Genomic DNA, 21,956 nt, shown 5'->3' on the forward strand with positions numbered 1-21,956 from the left:
CACTGAATTAGTTTTACATATAAGAGGTGGTGGTGGTTACACAAGGTTCAAGCAGTTATGAATCAGTCACTCCCTCCTTTCCCTCATTTCCCTTCTGCTATTGTGTGTCTTTCCTTTCATGGTTAGATTGCAATCTGCTGTTGTCCCTTATCAGTTTTGCCTATCACTTATAAAAAGCAAGCTTTCATTTTTCCCTTCCTACCAGTATCTTTGCTCACTTCGCATTTTTATCAGTGGCACCTTTTTTTTCTTTTCCCTCCTTCTTTCCTCTTCACAATCTTTAGTCATTTTCTCTTGTTACCACACTTCCCCCCCCTTTCCCCGGGCTCTCTGGCAATGATGCCCTGTCCTTCCTCCCCTGCCATATTCTAGCCCAGACAGGTTCACATCACATCTGAGCCGTTTCCGGCACGGTGTTACGTGAGATGTCTCACCAGCACCACGACTCACCAGGTGCTCAGCCTCTTCCCACCAACCATGCATGGATGGTGGGCATCCTGTTCTGGTAGGGTTTTGCCTTCACCAACATGCTATTCTGAGCTTCTGAAGAGGCTACACAGCTGAAGAGGAGAACCCTATGCACCAAAGCAGATGGGAGCCGTAAGCAGCAGCTCCCCAAGAAAGGTCTGGGGTTGCTGGGGTGCCCTTTGGTTCTGCAGCAGAAAGTCCTGCAGTACCCAAGGTGCAGGCTGCCAGTCATAGGCACTGCCCCTGAGCACCACAGACTGAGGCTGGGCGTCTCAAGCCTCTGAATCTGTACAAAAACCTGAGCAGAGAGGGCAGCCAGGTTCATTGTGCAAGTCAGAAATGCTGCAGGGTTGAAAAAGCTACTGCAGCTTTACCTGCCACCGTGCCCTCAGCAAGAAGGGGAAGCTGTGGAGGCAGGAAAGCTTGGGGGGATACGAGCACTCCCTCACCTTGGGCTCCAAATTTAGGAAACCTGTCATTCTCCCTCCCTCTTTAAGTGCTGGGAAAAACAACCTGCTCCTGAGAGCAATTCAAAGCAGCTAAATTAAAGTCCCTTTGACCATCCTCTGGTGAAACCTCTTTCTCGCTGCAGGGAGACCAGCCTTCCAACATCTAAAGCTCTGTCCCAGAATTCGTCCTCCACTACTGCTCAAGTGCTTCCCCAAAGATGAGAACACATACTGATGGTGGGGATGGAACCTGCCTGACACCAAGGGCCAGCCCCAGGTCACAGGGCAGGTAACTTTGACTGGCTACTGTCCTTACAGCTCTTCCATGGCTTTGGAAAACATTTTTATCATGATGCAATCTGACCACTGCCATACTCTCTATCCTTAACGTGTGTTCAAGCAACAGATGGGCAGTGCACAGATGACACGATAGCAATGTAGCATACTACACTGTTGTAATTACAGGGAAACAACACTGCAAAATAGTCTCATGGCCTCAACAACATCACTGATTTTCCCCATTTAGCCACCACTTTGCTGCCATCTCCTTCTCCTCAGATGCTCAGCCTCTCAGACTCCGGCTCCCCGTCAGGTAATGGTTCTGGGCTGCTGCATCCATGGGATTTGTACCAGTCTCTCCAGAGAGAGCTGTGCTGGGACAAGGGTCTGATAAGCCCAGAGGGTACTAAATGGGAAAACCAGCGCTTAGCGCAATTTTGCAGTGTAGTTTGTTGCAAGGCAAACACTGCTGTGTATCCTGCCAGACAGCAGGGATTTAATGAGGAAAGAAAAATCACCCCTCATCCTCCCACATCACACAGCAAAACCCCAGTGCCTCTTCACCCAGAGGTGGAGACACAGGTGTAACCCTGGTACTAGCAGTACTCAGTAATACTGACGGCATCACTACTCCAAAATGCTTGGGATCTGTGATTAGCGTATGGTGAGGGAGTTGACCTGCTACAGCATTACTTCAGCCAGGAGCCCAGTGCCCAGACTGCACCTGAACCATGACTGTCCCAGCCCTGTGGGTGATGACAGTCACTTACTTAATAACTTTGGTCCTAAAATGAAAATCTTTCATGTTTCAATTTCATAGAGCAAACAACTACACTCTGTAATTTCTGCATTAACTCCTGCAAATGCAACCAAATCTTTCAGGACATCTAGTATCTACAACTGTGAAATTCCATGCAATGCACATCTCCATATTCTAAGCAGTGTCTCAGTAGCAGCAGTCACAAAAGTAATTAAACTTTAAACTTACAGCTTTTATTGCCTACCGATTTTTTTATGAATCACAACAATTTACCCTTAAAGAAAATAAATCTACTGTACTGTCAGACATTTCAGTATAATTCAACCAACCAGTTCTGCTTTTTATCCTAAACTCTCTAAGGATTCAGCTCTGTTGTGCAATGACAACTGCTACACTACAATGTGAAAATGGGTTTCAGACAGAGCGAAATGTACCCATAGAACACACTTGTTTATAAAACATCCAGCCTGTAACAGATGAGCAATTAACAGCTTTTAGATATTCCCATCAAGAAAAGCTTTGAGGACATGGTGCACTTTGCTCTGGTGCTATGACACAGAGCGGCAAGGAGGTCCAAGCACCTCGTGGCGTTTTCTATGGCTTGTGGAAGCTCCACCTCTCCTCCAAGCACACTACAGCCATGGAGTTAATAGGCAACACAATGTACAGGAACCTCAAGACCTTGGAAACCAGATAAAGGATCCTCCTCGTAAGTAACACACAAACAAGCACACATCTGTTTTTTCTCTCTCCAGTGCTAAACACATCACACTGAGACTGCTGGCTCAGAGCCCAAGAAGTCTCCAAAGTCCCTCTTTGTTCCAAGTGTATTCCCAAACGCTGCTCCAATAAACACGGTCTGGTCTTCTAATTGCCAGGAGCTGGCACTCAAGCACATGCACATGTATCCACATAGCCCAATTTCGGTTTGATACACGACTGCTGAGCCTGTTTCTGTTCCCACTGATAAGAAACAAATACCTACAGCTAAAGGACTGCAAAGAGTTGCCTGGTCCCACGAAACTCATGTGCTACCCATAAAGGAACTAACTGTTCAGAAGAGCTCACAGGGGAAAGAGCATCAGCAGGAAGCTGGATGCCAGGTGGCCTCTTTTTTTTGGCTTAATTTTGATAACTAGAAATCACAGAAATAGTTGAAGCACCTTCCCAGGAAAGGTCAAGATTTCAGTGCACCAACACATTTAAAAAGTCATTAAGCACTAACATTTGGATCCACTGCTTGCCAAACACTGTCAGCTCTTTAATAACTGTGCAGGAGTTGATGGCAGCACTTGCAGTGACTCAAAGCCAGTCTCTAGAGCTTTCAGAAATAGGAGAGTCCATATAACAATCCCACTCCAGACTCTCTCTTCAGAGTCACAAAAGCTTTTCAAGCATATACCCGCCACACAGGTGACCAGGAGAAGCCCTCCAGTAAATCAGGAGGGGAAACAGGGCTGTAAGAACATGGCAGAATTCAGGGGGCACAGAGAAGAACAAAGAACAGTAGAACAAGAGAGATTATTAGCTTCCACTAGATCAGGTATAAGCATTCACACATAATTAAAAAAGGTTGGGAAATTCCCATGCAGGAGAACAACATGTATATGTTGACAGTAGCAGAAACTAAAATAAGCAGATTACAAACTGGCCATTTATCTCTTTTTCTACTTTGCAAAGCTGATACTGCCTATTTAAATTTGGAGTTAACTTTTTCTTTTTTGAGACAGAGGTACAGAGATATGTGACAATGGAATTATGCTTCAGAAAATAACCAGGTTCTGGAAAGAAGCACTAAAACAATGAACAGCAATTTAAAAAAAAATGGAAATGATGGAATAGATAATTTATATTCAAAAGAAATAGAATGTATGTCAGAACACTTTTGACTTAAGGTCACTTTTTCTTCTTCACATACATGATTCAAGGTTTCTGAAAGTTTTCCTAGCATTTTGAAGAGTGTTAAATTATCATTCTATTGATATACAAGTGTCTCCAAAGGCCAGACCAGTTTCAAATCTTAGGACTGCAAGGGAACTGAGGTCTTTTATAATGCAAACTCAGCTACATTACTGCAAGCATAACCATCCGATCACTCAGAAGAACAATTTCAAGGCTTAAAAAAAAATAAGTGAGTTGTTTTTTGCATTTCTCACATTTCCTTAAAGACCTTCCTGTTGTGAGCAAACATTTTAACATTTTTTTTTTCCCTAGCTCAGAAAGCCAAACTCCTAACTGCAGGACAAAACCACGACCCAGAGTCAACACAGCCCATGCTTTCAACAGAACTGAACATGATTCACTATTTTTTACTTTCAAGTCCTTAGAGCTTCTTCATTTGTCCTCATGAAGTTCTGAAGTAGAAGTTGGCTTTTATCAGGCAAAAAGTATTATTTTGCACTTCAAATTTCTTAATTTTGACATCTGCGGAGTTCTGGTATGCAGGTGGATGAGATGGTAAACCACTGATTACAGCCTGCTAGCTACTGCAACAGTATCCTGAAGCAGACAAGTGGCTGTCAGAAGATGAAAACTTCACCAAGAACAAAACCACAGGGCTACTTCTCAACCTCCTCTAGAAAAGTATTTTCCCTTCTCTCTCCTCTACCTCACAATTCTGAGCAAAAGAAAACTTACTCACAGTGACTGGTTTTGACTGAGGAATTCCCATGTTTCAAATTTATACAAAGTCCACTTTTGTTCTACAGAAAGTAAGGTCTCTCTGTACACACACATAAAAAAAATACCCTCTGTTGCCCTTGGTCAATTATATTTTCACTGCACATCCTGAAAGTTACCAGGACACACACACATGAAAAGAGTCGCTTTATTCGCATGACACTTTGGGGGCAGGAGATGGAGAAGATGATAAACTGACACAGCCAGTTTTGCCCTCTATGTTCCTTATCTCAGGTGGCAGCCTGGACATAACATAGAATGGTGGACCCCTGATACGACAAAGCAGATACCTAAATAATTCATAGTGACCACGTGTTTCTCCTAAGCAATCAGCTTATTTGATTAAAGCAAACTCTTCTATAAATATAAAGCAAATATTTGCAGTGAGTACTCAGAACTCTGCAGAAGGTTAATACACACTGTTGTCAGACGCAAGTGTAATATTTGATGAACTTTTCCTCTCCCTGAAGTAGACAAGGCTATTCTGTCCTAATGAAGAGGTTGGTCATTCTGCAGTAACCACCACAAAGCGAAAATCTTTTCCCAAAGCAGCTACTCAAGAAAGCAGATAAAAAGTGTTTAAGCCAATGTAACTAAGATGGGCTTTTTAAACTTAGGCTTGAATTTATAACAAGACTGAACTGAAAGTGGCACATATGAGCTATTTGCTTTGATTTCCTGCCAATGTTTTTACTTACGCTACTATGGCAAACACCAAAATTACTGAAAGGGCTTCTTTACCTACATGCCTACAAGTCATCCACCCAGAGCCACTGCCAGGGTGGGAGTGCAGCTTTCCCTGTCAAACAAAAATACATGAAACAGCATAAGCCAGGTTTGCTTTACCTTTGAGTCTCCAGGAAGATAAAAGGTAGGTAACAGCATTGCCTAAAACACTGTATCACACTGCATCAGATAGACTTCAGAGAACTTTACACCCAGCTTATAAAACACAAGGTTGGGTTGATTCAGGAGTGGACTGTGCAAATTCCTGAAAGGGAACAAGCTGTTGGTTTGGGTTTGGTTTGGGGTTGAGGGTAGGTGTTTTTGTTTGTTTGGTTTTGGCTTTTTATTTTTTATTTTGTCACGAACTATTTCTGTTGCCAATATGCAGCAACAGAAAAACCAGGGCGTCAATTTTCAGATTGCTGACATCAGTCTATTATTCCAGATAACTATCATTTGACTGCATAATATTAAAATTATGGCAAATTAAGTTCTTTTAAGGGTAACTAAGAAGCAGCTATTAAGGAAATAAAAATATTAATAATAAATTACAGATATAAAGCAAAATCTTTTGTGGCCCACTGCCCACAAATCAGAGGGATTAGCCTGAGATTAACACGCATTTGAAATTCATTATTAGTGTATTAAAATGTAAAAGTAGAAGCATAAGAAGAGAGTTCCTATTCTGAACTACCTATAGAAGCAGTATGCATGGGTTATGGGGACACTAAGTTTACAAGGATTAGAACAAGGACAAACATGCCACAGCACCTGCTTTTGCCTTCTTTTGCTCTCCTCTAAGCATACAAGCATATCCTAACATCCTCTTTTTCCAAACAAGGAAGGTTAAGTTGAACAAGAAAAATGCCATCTACACAGAGGACCTGCAGGGCACTCACAGCATGTGGCTGCTTGGCAGCAAGAGCTGACTGTCCCCATGTGTTTGCTGAATGATGATACTCACAGCCTGCGTCACCATGAAACCTGTCTCTGCTCCTGTGTAGCTTTGCAGACAGTACTGAAACTAACACAGAATGGTAAATAAGACACCATGTTCTCTTTTGTCCCACCTGCTCAGATCAGGACTGCCCTCATCGTAAAGGCCATGAATTCTGGGTGGACTTTGCCCCAAAGCATAAGCTACATACAGGAGGAGCCTCCAAGGCTATCCATCACACAGATGCAAATGCCTTTCCCTTCTCCTACCCAACAGCTATTGATCCAATAAGGCATCACTTCCAACAGGATGTTCTCCCTCTCAGCCCCACACTTTTGGAGACTGATCTGCTCCTCTATCTCACCAACAGTGAGCAGAGCAGCAGATCTGGCTGGGCTCCTCTGCAGCTTCTCCTGCACTGCAGCAGATAAGGGAGCAGAGGCAGCCTTGGCACGAGTACCACCATGCAACCGGAAAGTGGGAAAAGAAAGTGAAGAAATTGACAGAATAAGAGAAAGATACAGGACACCAAAATGTAAAGCAGTTTATTTGTCCATTTAAACCAGGTTATGTGAGATAGTTTACTTCAGTAACACATATTCACACATACAGCTTCTTCGCATACACTAACCCTTGCACAATCAACAACCTCATAGCCCCAGCTGGGAGGAGACTGTCACTGCTGCTATTTGTACCAGTATAGAAACCGGTGTAAAGACAGCCAGTGTGGCTTTTTGAGGGAGTGTGAGCCATATGAAAGCACAAGTGCCAATTCTCAATGACCACACCAAGATTGCTTTCATTTCTCAAAGCCAGGTTGTCACCCATAGATGACAAAGGTCAGTATACAAGCCAGTGTACAGATCCAACAGTCAACAGGCTGACCATGGGCTTCTTCCAACCCAAGAGGGCATACAACAGCAAGAGAGATGCATACATACCATCAGGGCTTCTTCAGTGAAAGCAGGCAAGATTTTGACAAGTGGGATTGCAACAGGGTATCAGTAACAATCTGGCCATGCATCACCTTTAAAGTATTTCAGTTAATGTCAAGTAGGACTTATGCCCAGGACAGAAGCAGGTCAGCTCTTTGCAAGACACAGCAGGGCTGTCCCATTTAGGTACTGTAGTGACAGGACAAGGGATAATAGGTTTAAACACTGGAAGTTCAGGTTAGATATACAGGAGGAGGCCTTTACTGTGAGGGTGGTGAGGCACTGGAATGGGCTGCCCAAAGAAGTTGTGAATGCTCCACCCCTGGCAGTGTTCAAGGCCAGGCTGGATGGGGCTTGGAGCAACCTCTGCTACTGTGAGGCTTCACTGCCCATGGCAGGGGCGGTGGAAGCAGATGATCCTAAGGTCCTTTCCAACCATTCTATGATTTGCTATTAACTCCAGATCTTAGAAGGCCATACATAGCATTAGCTCCTCCGTCTGGTGTGAAACACAGTAGAGCTGGCCTAGGCCCCTCCTCTCATTTCAGAAGTGACTGAAAGCAACTTAAGGACAAATAAATAACTGGATAGCTTGACTCATTTGCTAGCTGTCATACCTTGTCCCAGAAAAAAAAAAAGACCACCACAAACAACAGAACTAAACAGTTTTTTTTACAACCCGTATCAACACAACACAATGCTGCAAAAGGAATGCTATTTTGGCAGAAGCAACACACACAAGCGGACAGCTGTCCCTAACAGCATTTAATACAAAGTTCAGCAAGGCAAAGTTCATCAGGGAATGAATTACAACATATAAAACAGAGATAAAAGATTAAAGCAGCAATAGCTCAACCTGCCACCCTGCCTGTTCCTGGTGGAAGCATACGTAAGGGGAGGAAGAGTAACACTGACAGTTCCTTACAGAACAGTTTGTTTCTTCATCTATAAGAGCCCCCCCAACTTCATTGGCCTTCTAGCAATTTTCATCTGTAAGCTGTTTTTTTGTTCTGGCTTCGCATTACCCTCTGTGCTCCCAAATGTGTTTCTGTAGGGATTTTCACCCAAGCATAACAGGTATGTGTGTGGACATCTCATTTCCGCTCCTTTACTTCTCTAGTACATTATATAAAGTAAATTTCATTTCTTTAGGCACCCAGCAAAACTTAAAACTAGTAGTCCTTTGGTGATTTGGTGTAAGTAGGATACAACAGCAGTGACTTATCAAGTAAAAACAAAAGTTAACCAATGGCGAAGCAGGTTTGGGTGCAACCCAGTAAAAACACCCATTCCATGCATACTGTAGAGATGTGTTGCTATACACAAGTGCATTAATGTTAACTAAAAAGCTTCTTCCACACGAAATGCAGCTTTTTTTTTCAATACACACAATGATTTCTGCTTCTTTTGTAAAGAAAAAAATAATTAAAACTACTAACAACTTAATAAAAGCAAATTTCACGATCACAAGTCAGGATCAAGCACATATTCTAGGAAGTCTTCATGTAATGAGGAGGTAAATTTAATGACAATCTAAATGATTGTGGTACTCAACACAAGCTTAGGTTGAAAATGTTAGTTTAGGATGGTACCTTCAAACAGTTCAAGCACTCACTGATACTATCAAAACTATCTTTCAGCTCTTCATTTCAAAACACTTCCTCAATGGATACTCAGTTTGACTTTAATAAAAATGTTTAAAAAGTAATCAACATAAAACATTGTTTTTATTATAATTTGGATTTTTTTTTCCTGGTACAAAATTTGTATTTCTTTATTGTCAGCTTTCAGTTAAAAAAAAAAAAAAAACAACAAAAAAACAGAAGGAAAAAAATCCAGTTGATTCTAACCTATTTTTTTCAATCTTCATTTCCTGGCTTAGCCACCAGCCAAGCTAGTTATCTGGTACATAGGCCAGTACCACCAGTCCCTTGCCATTACTTCTAAAGAACTGGACTGTCAGAGTTATGGCACTAAGACCAGAGACTTCGTTGAAGGATGAGGCCCCCTCTGAAGTGTCTTAACAGTCCATTCACAGCACCAGACTCATCCATGTCTCGACTGGAGATGAGATGAAGCTCTGGCCAGTGAGAAATTGCCAGGTGTGACCTCACTTGAAGCAGGCTCACCCTCCCCAGCCACTCTGGATTCTTCCTGAGGCAAATGTTACAAACACATCTCTTACACATCCACTAAACCCCCAAGTAATTCTGCAGTCAAGGCACCTTAACTGCTTTATTGTCTCTCAGGCAACCAGTAAGCTACTCCCTTGCTACCTTCCAATTTCTCTTCTGTGTCTGGAGCGCTGCTTCAGGGACACAGCAAAAATCACAGGATTAGGAGTAATCAATCCCACTTGGTAATCAGGAGAGGTCAAAGTGCCAGGCACCAGCTGCCACTCCAGGGCTGCACTACCACCCTAGCAAGAACCCACTGGGAGCTGATACCATCTACTTCCCCAAGCAGTTCCAATCCACAGGGTCAAACGCTCTCCCAGTGATCAAAGGCAAAAGTTCAACAGAAATGCGTGACTGAGCTAACTGCATCACATTTATCATTTTCCTAGCAGCTGATACCTATCTACTCAAAGCAGAGTATGCCCTAACTGTCACAGGTAAGGGCTGGAAATTGTCCTTTTACCAATTACACACCATACTCTTAGCATTGTATGGCTTTTCTTTCTCGTGGACTATTAATGCCCATCACATATTAAGAACGCATGCTCCTCGTCTTGAGTAAAGCAGCCGAGTACAGTGCAAATGTTATTTAACAAGTCAGCTGGGAAACTGGATTCTCAAAAGACCTTTCTCCAGAAGTCCTCAAATCCAAGGATTAATAGTGTCATACATATTAAAACATTTTTTTTTTCTCTGGGTTGTCCAGTGTCTACTTCCTTGAAGTGGAGAGCTGAATATTTTGATAGCACCGTTTGTGCACATCACCTGACAGTACTGTCCCTTTATCTGTGCCCGACTTCTGCATTTGACTCGTTCTGCTGCTTTAGCAAATGCCTAATAAAAAGCAGGCACCTAACTCCTCAAAATTTGCTACTGCCAGCTATGGCAAGTGAACAGTCACCAGTGTGAAGGGGGGTGGGAGACAACAACCACATAAAAAGCCAACACCCACAAAAAAAAACAAACCAAAACAACCTTTCTGTCAACACCCAACATTGACATTCTTCTAATAAAACTTCCCAAGCCACAGTTGTTCTTGGAGACACCTTTTTACTGCTTTTAAACACAAACACTTTTTTTAAGGAAACTAAGCTTTTTTCAATAGGTTAATCCAAATACATATGGCTCTAATTCTGTCACAGACTGTGGCCCGAAGCAGTACATCCAACAACTCAAATATCTACTGTTCAGTATTTCTTATTTCAGAGTTTGATCCAGAGATAAAATAGCAGAAAGCAATCTGTGGTAGCACCCAAGCAACCAGGGAATAGGCTGGAAATCGGGAGTTGCTAATTACCTTTTTCTGACCACAGCCCTCCAAATCAACCACTTCTCATTCACCTCTGAAATAGCTCTTTACAAAAACTGCTATTTTGACAATGTCTTTTTACCTCCATGCAAACTTCTGTATTTGTTAAAGCTAAACCTAAGGCAGAAATAGTGAGACTACATCCTCCCCCCTTGTGCACTTGCCACAAAAACAATAGCAAACCAAGAAGCCCACCACAAATGGAAGCTCCTGTGATGCACATGCACAGGAAGTCAGTTTACAGACTGGTAATACATTACCTTTTATTTTTTTGTTTGTTTAAAGTAGGTTAGCAAGCTCCCAAGGGAGCCCATTAACCTAGAATTAAAAACAGAATAAAACAATGTTTTGGGAGAAGACTTTCTCCTCTATGCCCTAAGATGCCAAACTACACTTTCTTCAGGCCTGGGAAAAAAAAAAAAATCTGTTTTCTCTATCTCCATTAACTTCTTTTCACAGTACTACTTTAAGGTGCTTTGCTTCTATAGGCTTCAAACCAAATTTCAGCAGCTTTAGCTGATTTCCCTAGGGCACGCTGGCAGACAATGAGATGGAGATGCTGCAAGCTTTCAGGTTTTGCTGCTACAGGAAAAGGAAATCCCCATGATTTCACCATATAGTAATATAAGATAAGGGAATGAAAGCTAATCTGGAAACAAACTAAGAAATTCTAGTCTTTTTAACGTACCTTTGCTAGGTCTTCTTTATAAAGTCTACACTACAACGTTCCTTCAGTATCCAGAGCACACATAGATTGGTGTTTATATATGGCAGCAAACCAGAACAGTTTAAGAGATGCGCAAAACCTAGTGTCTGTTTAGGCAAGTTTCCTGAAGCATTTCAGTATGACAATAGAAGGATGTTTCCATTCATACAAGTGAACCTCATAAGCTTCACTTATACAAAACAAGTTCATTTTTGGAAATAATTACTAGAAAAACCTTTAAGCACCTGAATGACAAGAAAAGAGTCAAACCACTTTTTCCTATTTCCTGAGTCTCATAAATAGTTTATCTTTCAACAATATTTTTATTATTGCCATAGTAGCCCATTACTCCATTCACTTCCAGAGAAAAACAGGCAGGTAGGTATTTTTTTCCCTAAGCTACATCTCTGCCTACTAATGAAAAATCTCAGAAACCACTTTAAGCACAGCATTTGAGACCGCTGTCTTCTCACTACCGCTCAATAAAGAGCATGCAGTGAAAATGTAACATTAAAACCCATTCTAGTCCCCAGATGAAAATCAGGGGAAATGCCAGCTCTCAATGGTTTATCCTTCTTTTTGCAACAGGAGGAGGAAAAGAACAAGCCATCAGCTCCAGCTGTCAGAGGCATCAGTAAGCATCCCATCCTGTTTTGATACCACTTTTGTCATTCCCATGGTGATGAGGCACAGGAGTCCTAATGGGATGCCGGGTTCAGACAAGAAGGCTCCCAATGGGGCAGAAAGAGGGAGAGGAAAGTGTTACAGTGCTTCAGGACAGACCACACTCACCATAACCATCCACTTCCCACCCCCAGGTTTACCCCTTCTGCCAGCTCCCAACAAGGCTTGTGTTTTATCAGATCTATTGGCTCTCAAAGCCAAGCTAAGGGCATGGAGATAAATGAGAAAAGCATTTCTGGCTAAATGCAGCCACCAGAGCACAGTGGTGTTACACGTGTTTATTTTAAGTCTTGTGATCTTTCTGCCTGGCATGGCACTGAAAGCTGTACCCACATTAACACATACCAAAGGAAGGAAGTGTTTCACTGGTAGATGTCCAAGCATTTTAATCTGGTCACTCAGAGGAAACAAAATGTGTATTTAAAAAAATAATCTGTGATGCTATTTACCCAACCCTTCAAAACAGTGGAGGCCTGATATTATCAGAAACAGCAGAGTTGAGGCTGTGGTTCTTAAGAGCTTTATTTTTTATCTGATTTCAAGGAATAAGGCAGAATATTTATTGTTCCACAGCAAGACACTAGTAAGCATTTGGCTTTAAACCTTCCTTGCACCTCTCCCTGCCTTGGTACAAATTACGACTCCAAGACTACTTATGTTCGCAGATTTTGGAAAGGAAAATTGTCCTCTTGTTTAAATAAATTCATTACAAAATATACAATAGAGCAGAATTAATAAACACAGGGTTTTTTTAATGTGTAAAAGCAAATGCACCTTAGAATAAGAAGAGATGCAAGAGAACATACCAGTCTTTCATATGTTGCGCACTATTTGCTAGTATTGCTAAGAGATTAGTATCAACATTAGTTGAGAAAACAGCGAGCTACAAGTAATGAAAATCCATTTAATATGCAGCAGAAAAAATATAATAAATATAAATATAATAAAAAAATAATTTTATTAGTTTGTCCAATTACACTTCAGTATTTCCTAAAGAAAAAAAAAAAACAGTTTCACAACTCTTTGTTTTCATTTGAGTTTTGCTTACCTTTGCTCTTGTGGATGCTCTTCCACATCCTCCTCCAAATCAGCCTGACAAACAGAGAAAATACTATGTAAGAATCTCAGAACTGCAACAAAGTACACTGTATGTATACACCATTTTTAACTCCACTGAAGATGGACTCTCATGTGACTTGCTTGCAAAACAAACTCTGAAATCTCGAATTCCTACAGAGATTCCTTCATGATTCGAGTAAGGTAGGTGCTGGCCATCCCATTTGAGGTTTCAGCTCATTTCACCAAGACAAATGGTGACCTAACATGACTGATCCATTATTTTTTCCCCAAGTGTTCACTGAATACTTATTTTTCCACTTATACATCTATACAAAACTCTGCTCACCCATACAATTTCAATCTAAACCAAACAGTTGTCCTCAAACTACAGGAAGACTATTTCCTCCACCTTCAAATTACTTACCCCCATCAGTAAATTTCATTAGTGAGCACCTGAGAAAATAGGATGCAGAATGAAACTCAGATCATGTGGTAATGCCAAAAGCAATGGCAAGGTACCATGTTCAAACAGGAACCACAAGATCCCAAACCCAGATCTCCTCAGTGATCAGCAGCACATAAAGAAACGAGAGAGTGCAGAAGCTCTAAACACAACAGCTTAGCTCAGTAGCTGGACCAGAGCAATTTTTGAGACATGCAGTTAACACACTGTGCCAGCTTGCAGTTCACAACTAACCTCTTTGAGCTGTCTACAGAAATGAACTCAAGCGTTGGTTCAATGAGCTCCCAGCAGGAAAACCATTTAAAACAAGCAGGTAGCTGCTCTGAACCAGCCAAGATCTCCAGGAAAGCTTTAGGTACAACTCAAAATGGAGCACGTTACAGCCACCCAACCAGCACTGATGAAACCAGGGACAACTTTAGGGAGATTAACATTTTTCAGGAAGAGGTCACAGTTATCCTGCCAGGAACAGCTGGTAAGTTTTCCCAGCTACTGCTTCTGGTTTCACAAGACATAAGCTACAGATCATAGCAATGAAAAACTGTGGAGAGCAGTGGGGAAAAAGACTTTTAAAATTAAATGAATGCACCTTCCACCAGCCCTCCTACACGTTTCCCACGTAAGTGCATCACGGAACAGGCCCCAAGTCACCAGCTTTGACTCTAGCTCCTATTTGCACTACATACTGGAAACAGAAAAGAGAAATCACCTGCACAAACACTGAACTGAACATCTTTCTGCAGGCTTCAGATGCTTAAGCAGACCAGGCAGCCCTACTCGTGTACTCAACAGGGCAGACAGGATTTCTGAACACTTGAGCCTTGTGCGGGGGGGACAGGGACTGCAACCATACTAAGGCAGCAAATATGGTTACTAACAATAATATTAATAATTCACACTATAGCTAGAATAATGACAATATGGCTAGTATTATTACAGCTCTTGCCGAAAGCTACCAGATGCATCTAAACATCGATCCTTCTGCCACAAGCAGCTCATCCAACAGCAGCAGCAAAGCCTTCACCATAGTATAACCTAATCTGAACTAGACTGACAAATTAATCTGAGGATTTGACAATCTTTCTGTATGCATGCCCTTAAAGAGTGTTTGGAGACACCATAGTAATTGCCCAGGATCTGCAACATCACATGGGCCTTTAGCACAGATCTGCTTACCTAGAGGTCCTAGCTCCTGCCCCTCACGATCACCCAGCCATCTCCTCCAACAATCCAGCCAAGCCTTACTGTTAGACCCTACAAGTACAGCACAATATAAACCTAACTTCTCAAGGCTCCTTTTGAACTTCAGAACCTCAGTACATACCAAGCAGAATTAGAAAACTCCTTATCCACACCCTCCAGAAACAGCTTCTCTGCCACAACAAGCTGGCGAGCTATCCTCATTTTAAATGGCTTAACTCCTCCTTTAAAAGGCTTAACATCTGCCAGGTATCAGAAACCTGTGTCTCTGTCATTATACGGTGCTCACCCTTAACACTAGCTATCTTGCCACTTCTCCTTTTTGCTTTATCTCAAGCAACAATGACAAAATCCTCCCCAGTCTATAATGCAGCCACAGCATAGAAGATCAACTGTGCAAGAAAAAAAGTAATTACAGAAAGAAAAATTACCCTCTACTCTTAAGCATGCACAGAGTTCCATGTCTTCTCTCCTCTATATGCCACAGGCTACACGTATACTTACACTAGGATTTAACAAGGCAAGCTTTCTTAAACTACCATAGGACCAGACAAGTAGTAACAGGGGGATGGGAGAAAGGGAGCAGCTCTGAAGCTAAAATGCAGGTCCCAGCAGCCTATCCATGACAGGAAAAAAAAAAATCTGCTTCCTCCAAACTTCATCCTGAATATGGGCAGGTGCTTATCTTTGTGCTAGAATGCCCCTGAAAGTGTCCCTCTCATGTCACACAAGTGTTGAGAGCCTGGGCTGACAGCTTCTGCATAATCTGCATGGCCAACCACCCCCACGTCCTATCAGCACCATCCAGAAGCTCAGCTGGGAGGCTGAAGGAGCCCTTTAACAGCCCAAAGAGGAACCCAATTCTCACCCAAGTCTGTCTCAGGCTTTCACACAAATTGTGTACCTTCCGACAAACCCTGCTTTGAAGTCAGTGACTCCGTACATTTAATTTGTGCATAGCTGATGGAATGCGCCTCTGTTAATGACATACTGCAGTGCTGCATATCTCAGATACATAAGCAAGATCAAGGTCTTCATCAGCTTTCGAAATCAGCAGAACAATTAACCTTATTAGCCCCTGAGCTGCACTGAAGACTAGTTGCTACTACATGGGAAAAGAAAAAACAATACAATAATCTTTCAGAACTGAGCAGAACCTTTAAAGTGAAAACCCAGGCAGCATCTCTGTATTTGCCCAGCATCTGTAATAATACAGCAAATATTGTGGCATCTTTCTCTTCTCCAAAATTCAAGCACCCTAAACAGTAAAATGAAATGTCTGTCACTGTAATCTCCTATCTGCAAGCAAACTAAAACATACACAAGGCGTTCCTCTAATGAAACATCTCACTCATCTCCTTCATGCAATGTGCAGGAATGGTAGAAAACCCATCACAGCAGACAGGCATGGCACTGACACCAAAGAGTTTGGTCTATGTTGCCTTTGATGACTTACTATCATTTTCAGTCATGACATCAAGACCTACAATTTAACCTTCATTTCATTTTAAATTAGTTCCTCCCTCAAAAGCAAAGAAGCTGAAAGGAAAGTGCTGCATGCCCTGCTCTGCAGGTACCCAACCCACCTGCCCATGCCTTCAGATGCTCGTAGCAATCACCCACACAGTGCTTCTCCTTTCATACCCTCGTGGCAGTGGAGGCAGCAGGCCCTGTACCCTTACTGTGCTTTTCATTGAGCTCTTGCCTCTCCTTTCCAACAGCAAAAAAAAAAAAAATATAACTGCCTTTAAGTTTTGCACTGAAGTGCTCCACCATGGCTGTTCCTCTTTGGAGCTTTTTTAGCCTTTAATGGTGAAGGGCTTAGGTGTCAAGTCCTACACAAAGGAGCTTTTTTCCCAAGCATTTTACTTAAGTAAGTATTAACAAGTTACAAACAAACAAGCAAAACCACAAAATTATAAGGAGTCTGAATAAAAACCACAACTGCTCTAATCAAGTCTCTCACACTGGAGATTTTCTGTGGTGAAATCCCACTGGTTTTCCAAGCATCTCCCAACCATCAGGGCAGGCAAGGCTCTACATTTCTCCACAGCGAGGACAAACGATGGGAAGAAAAACAAAATCAAAAACCCAGTCACCCACCACAGGGACATTTGCTATAAAATGGAGTTCAAGGCGAAGGAGAGCAAGGTGGCTACCTCACACTTCACACCACCTTCAAAGAGAAAGGGGATCTGGGCACAAAGGAATATGGATACCACATCTGACTGGGAAACCCAGCCTGTCTCAAAGCAAAAAGGGAACCCAGGAAGAAACATTAAAATGCTGGAGGAAGCTGCAGACCAATGGAAGAATGTCAGCATGCTAGATACAGGCAGCTGCTCCTCAGCTCCAGCACGCAAGCCCACGCACATCCTTCAGGCTCGGCTGTGGAGCAAGAGTAGTAGGTGAGCCATCCCCAGACAGCTCTGCAGGCTTCAGAGGAAGCCAAACTCAAAGGATCACAAGCATAAGGGGGTAAGAAAAAAGAAAAGCACAAACACGTGCGAGAGGGAAGCTGGGAGGGGGCATGCAAGAAGCACAGACAATGAAAGGGAAGCAAGAGGAAACAGAAGGTAGAACGACCAACCGGGGTGGAGGCACAGGGGCCCTGGGCGGCTTCGCTGCAGCATGCAAATTCATGCAGTTCACATAGACAAAGCAATGCTGTGAGAGGCCTAGAAAGCAAGTACAAATATTAAAATGCTTTGCTTCCCCCTCCCTCGCCTCCTAACACGATGTCTTTATTCGGTACGGGCTCCTTGAACAAAAGCACGCGCCAGCAACCTGAAGGCTTACTGGGCTACCAACCCGTCCAACTTTCACCCTCAAATTCTGCAGGCAGCAAGGAATGCTCAAAACTGCTCTGTCACAGGCAGCTGATGATGCATGGAAAATAAGATAATAGCGCAAAGTCAAGACTGAAAGGGAAAACATCCATCAGACAGCATTGGTAACCCACCAGAAATGGGCAAAACAGCTGGGCAGACAGGGCACATCCCTGCCTGGAACCTGCAACACACAGGCGAGAGGGAGACACTTTGGGAGAGAAGCATGCACAATTCCTTCTCTAGATTTTTCACTTCTATATGCAAAGTCCTTGCCCTCCTGTGCCACACTCCCTCCTGCCCTCCTCCAAAAGGGAACAGGAAGAACCAGACCGAGAAACCATGGCACTTCCCATTCCCGAAGTCTTCCCCGAGACCCATCTTTAAATACATGAATGAAGCAACCTTCAGATATTCCCTATCAAACAATATTATCCACTCAAAAGCAAGGAAGCTCTTCCTCTTACTAGATCCTCACCATCGCATCACCACTGCTATGGTACACAAACAACAGGCAACAACCCTCTGTGAGGGTTTAAGTGAGAAAGTCTGGTTTTGCAAGGAAGAGAATATGGACAACCTCCTTGTAGAAGTAAGGCAGACCATTTTTCTTTAGTGGAGACAGATAAGCAATAAACCTCTTGCAGTTTAAGTACCCCTCTAAAAAGGAAAGGGCAGTCAAATGTTAATGGATGAAGTGATTTTTCAAGTCTCCAGTGTCTCTGCTGATGCCCCTCACCAACTCAGAACAGTCACCTGGGAGGGTGACGATGCTGAACTGCCTTCAGGACCTTGCAGACACCAGAGCGGATCGTGGCAGAGTGGGTAACCCTCGACTCCTTGGGCACTCAGGAAAAAGCCACAACCAGCAATCACAGAGCAATGCCATGGAAACACTCCATGGAAGGGATGTTGAAGGGTCCCTTGCCGTATCTGCACAGGCTGAGAGAGGTCTCCTTTCATCCTCCCTGACAACTATAAAAGGCAGCTTTAAATTCAGCCACAGACACCAAGCCCACAAGGGAACAGAAATGTGGGCATCAGCCTTGGGCCTGGAATCAAGCTTTGGTCTTAAAACTGTGTTTGAGGAACCCAGGTCCTTCTGCTTCAGCTTGAGCAGTCACAGATGCATCAGATGCTGCTGTGGTCCCCACACTAGGAGGGGAAAAGCATGCAAAACAGCTGATGCACCACCAGTGCTCAGGAAATGGTTCATCTGGCTTTTAACATTCACTTTGTATTTCAATAAGCCTATAGCAATTTTCACTCCTCACTCTGAAAGTGAAACAGCTGAAACCAGAAGACCTGCTCTCTTTCCTGCATACCAACCACAGCATCTACAGTAACGACAGAGAAGAGCAGCAGCCTCAGCTTTGCCTTTCATGCTGCAAGGACTCGGCAGGACCATATGCTCAATCATGCCAAGTTCATGGGCCATTCGTGCCTGGCTTTCCTTCAGCTACACCACAGTTCATTTTTATGAGGATGCTCAAGAACAAAGTGTTTTCCAAGTGGACCTAATCTCCTCAGGAAGCAAACATCACGTCATCATCAGTCAGTTGCAGCTTCGCTATGAGAAGTGACTATAAAGGACTGCATTACATGCTTCTAAATCTAATGCATCTTAATGTCTTCAAGGTAATGAATGCACAAGCAAAAGGTCGAGTTCTTTCAGCATCCCTGGGCACCTTCCCTTAGCTACTGCACCAGGCAAATTCTGAACAGTGTAACTACATATATATATATACACATGTATATATATAATCATTTGCATATATAGTAGGTGACACTTTCATAACACCACAATACAAAATGCTGGGCCCCAATAAGCAGCATCAGTTGTTAGCTAGCTGAGGAAAGAAATAACACTTCTGCTCTTTTTCCCCTGTGTTAATAGGTATCAGCGGCTGAGCACTAAACAGAGAATGATATAATGGCTTAAGAGAAATAAATTACCCTCTTTTCCCTCCCTCACATAAGATGATGTCCCCAAGGACTGCTTCTTCCCATTTATGAGCCTGGTGCCTTCAAGTCTAGGAAGGCACAGCTCAACATATGGCAGAGTCCATGAGTGCAAGTTAAATGACTGCCTCAAATGCCAACAACTCCAGACCACCACCTCCATTCCACACAGCACCCCTCCTCACTCACCAGCCCACCCCTGCCTTTTACCATCTCAGCTCCTCTCACCAGCACAGAATTTAATAAATCTCATTAGCGCTCAAGAGCAGCAGCTAAATAAAACAGAACTGAGCGACGACAGGAGAGGGCCAGCACCAGAAATGATGTGTCATTTGGGGGGGGGGGGGGGAGGGAGGGGAAAAATGGCTTCACCTGAGCAGGTCTGAGACAGAAATACAAAATACCCGGTATTCCTTGTCCGAACATCTAGTATTTACCGTGCACTACTGCATTCATTAAAGAAAGGGGGCAGAGAAAACGGGGGCAGGAAAGGGAAGCACACTGAGGAAAAGGGAGGAATAATGCCTCAGAACCCCACCGTCATTCTCAGCCCGGTAACGGCAAGGCGCGGGGAGGGGGAAGCCGCGGCGGCGACGGGGCTGTGGCGTGTGACAGCGGGCGAGGCCGCCCCCGATCGCCCCCCGCCGGGGCCCCACACCCGCCCCCCGGCCCCACACACTGTCCCTCTAGCCCCGGGGCCCCGTAATACCTCCTGACCCCCCCGGGTCTCGCCCCCACTTCACACCCTCCACCCCGGCCCCAATCACCGCCGCCCCCCCCAAGCGCCCCCTCACCTGTGCGGGCAGCAGGAGCTCACCCTCCTCGGCCTGCCACAGCTCCACCACGCCGGGAATGGGCTCGATGGCTGCAGGGGCAGAGAGAGAAACCGAGGGTGGGCCGGCCGCGCTCGCAGGGGACCGGGAGGCCGAAGCCCGCAGGCAGCGACGCGGGGCCCGGCTGACACCGGGGAGGGAGGAAGGGTGTGGGGGGAGGCTGCGAGCCTTGTCCCATCTCCCTTTGTGCCCCCGGGCTGCCACCGCGGCAGCCGCCCGAGGGACGGCGGTGGGGGCGGCGGCCGCTCTCGCACACCCGAGGCGGGCAGCTGCGGCGGCGCCCCCCGCTCCCTCCCTCCGGTGCGCTCACCTTGCCCCTGCGCCTCACCGGGTCGGAAGCAGGGCAGGAGGACGTGGAAGACGCCGAGCAGGAGGTTCATGGCGGCGGCCGCGCGGCAATAGCCGCTCTGCTGCGGGTAGCGAAGCCCCGCCATGCCGTGCCGCGCCGTGCTGCGGCTGGGCGGGGGCGGGGGCGCGGGGCAGGGCCGCGGGCACCACGCCGACACGCCCACCGGCACGCGCGCGGCTGCGCGACAGCGAGACACGCCTCGGACACGCCCCCTCCGCCCCTCCCTGGCCACGCCTCCCGGCGGCGGCAGCGCCGAGCACATGGCGGGGGAGCAGGCGGGGGGTCCCGGGCCCGAGGGGGCGGGGGGAGCCTCGGGAAAGGACGGTGCCGAGTTGAGGATGCGGCCGCGTTTGTGTGTGTGTGCGGAGGGGCGTGGTTTGAGGTGGGAGCGGGAGCTGCCCGCCCCCCCTTATACCGTGGCCTGACATCGATGCCATCCATCCCTTACCCCGTGCGGGATGTGGGGACACCGGTGCTCCCCTGCTGTTTCAGAGGGAAAAAGAGCGAAGGATGGAAAGCAGGGTTCAGCGTGAAGGGGTGGGGGAGGCACGGAGAGGAAAGCTGAATGGAGGAGGAGAGGGGAAAAGAAAACCCAGATATCTCCAGTGACCTGCGCGTGCAGATGTTCCTGGGAAAAGTGCTGCCAAGCATGCGGCCGGTATACGGTTGGGAAGAGAAACGGTCAGAGAGGTTTATCTGCCTCAGTATTCCTTGCTGCTTACCAGCGCTGCGCATCAGTGGATTTCATCTGCCGTCCTTGCCTATTTGGGTTCTCAGTAACTGCCCCGGTGCTTGGTGGGTCTCTGATGGTTGTGGCGTTTATAAAACACAAGTGTAGAACAGAGCCCAGCAGAAGCAGCATGTGCTGCTTGCACAGTCTTAACGCACGTTGTCTCACATGCCGTTCTTAAACATTTGTCCCTTTTCATCAAAAAATAAACCTTTAGATGCTTAAATTACAGGGGAAAACAGTTGTTACACAAGTTTTGCAAACCTTGAGGAAAACAGCAAATACCTAGCTAACAAGGTTTGCACAAGCCCAGAATTGCATTTGGTTCTCTCCTTACTGATCGCACATAGTAAGTCACATAAACAATGCAAACAACGGTGCTTACTCACTGAAGGCCTATAAATAAAGCCAAGCAAGTATCAA

The 21,956-nt window shown here is 44.8% G+C and overlaps 1 protein-coding gene across 7 annotated transcripts in view; it reads right to left on the minus strand.

The window, feature by feature from the left end:
- TMEM131L (transmembrane 131 like) overlaps positions 1-20,933 on the minus strand; it is an 81,218-nt gene extending 60,285 nt beyond the window's left edge. For 5 of the 7 annotated variants that reach the window (XM_061476304.1, XM_061476352.1, XM_061476295.1 and 2 more), the window contains exons 1-3: positions 20,765-20,932; positions 20,416-20,486; positions 13,158-13,201 (exon numbers count right to left, since the gene is read on the minus strand). In XM_061476304.1, the coding sequence (XP_061332288.1) occupies positions 13,158-13,201; positions 20,416-20,486; positions 20,765-20,888 (239 nt within the window). In that variant the 5' untranslated portion in view covers positions 20,889-20,932. Of the gene's footprint in view, positions 1-13,157; positions 13,202-20,415; positions 20,487-20,764 lie in introns of all 7 variants that reach the window. The other 2 variants (XR_009747382.1, XM_061476322.1) reach the window with 1 other exon arrangement.
- Between the last annotated feature and the right edge of the window lie 1,023 nt (positions 20,934-21,956).

This window comes from Pezoporus flaviventris, unplaced genomic scaffold (assembly GCF_033815535.1).
Source record: "Pezoporus flaviventris isolate CSIRO_AGI_PZ_B2104156 unplaced genomic scaffold, CSIRO_AGI_Pfla_v1 ptg000002l, whole genome shotgun sequence".
Taxonomy (NCBI): Eukaryota; Metazoa; Chordata; class Aves; order Psittaciformes; family Psittacidae; genus Pezoporus; species Pezoporus flaviventris.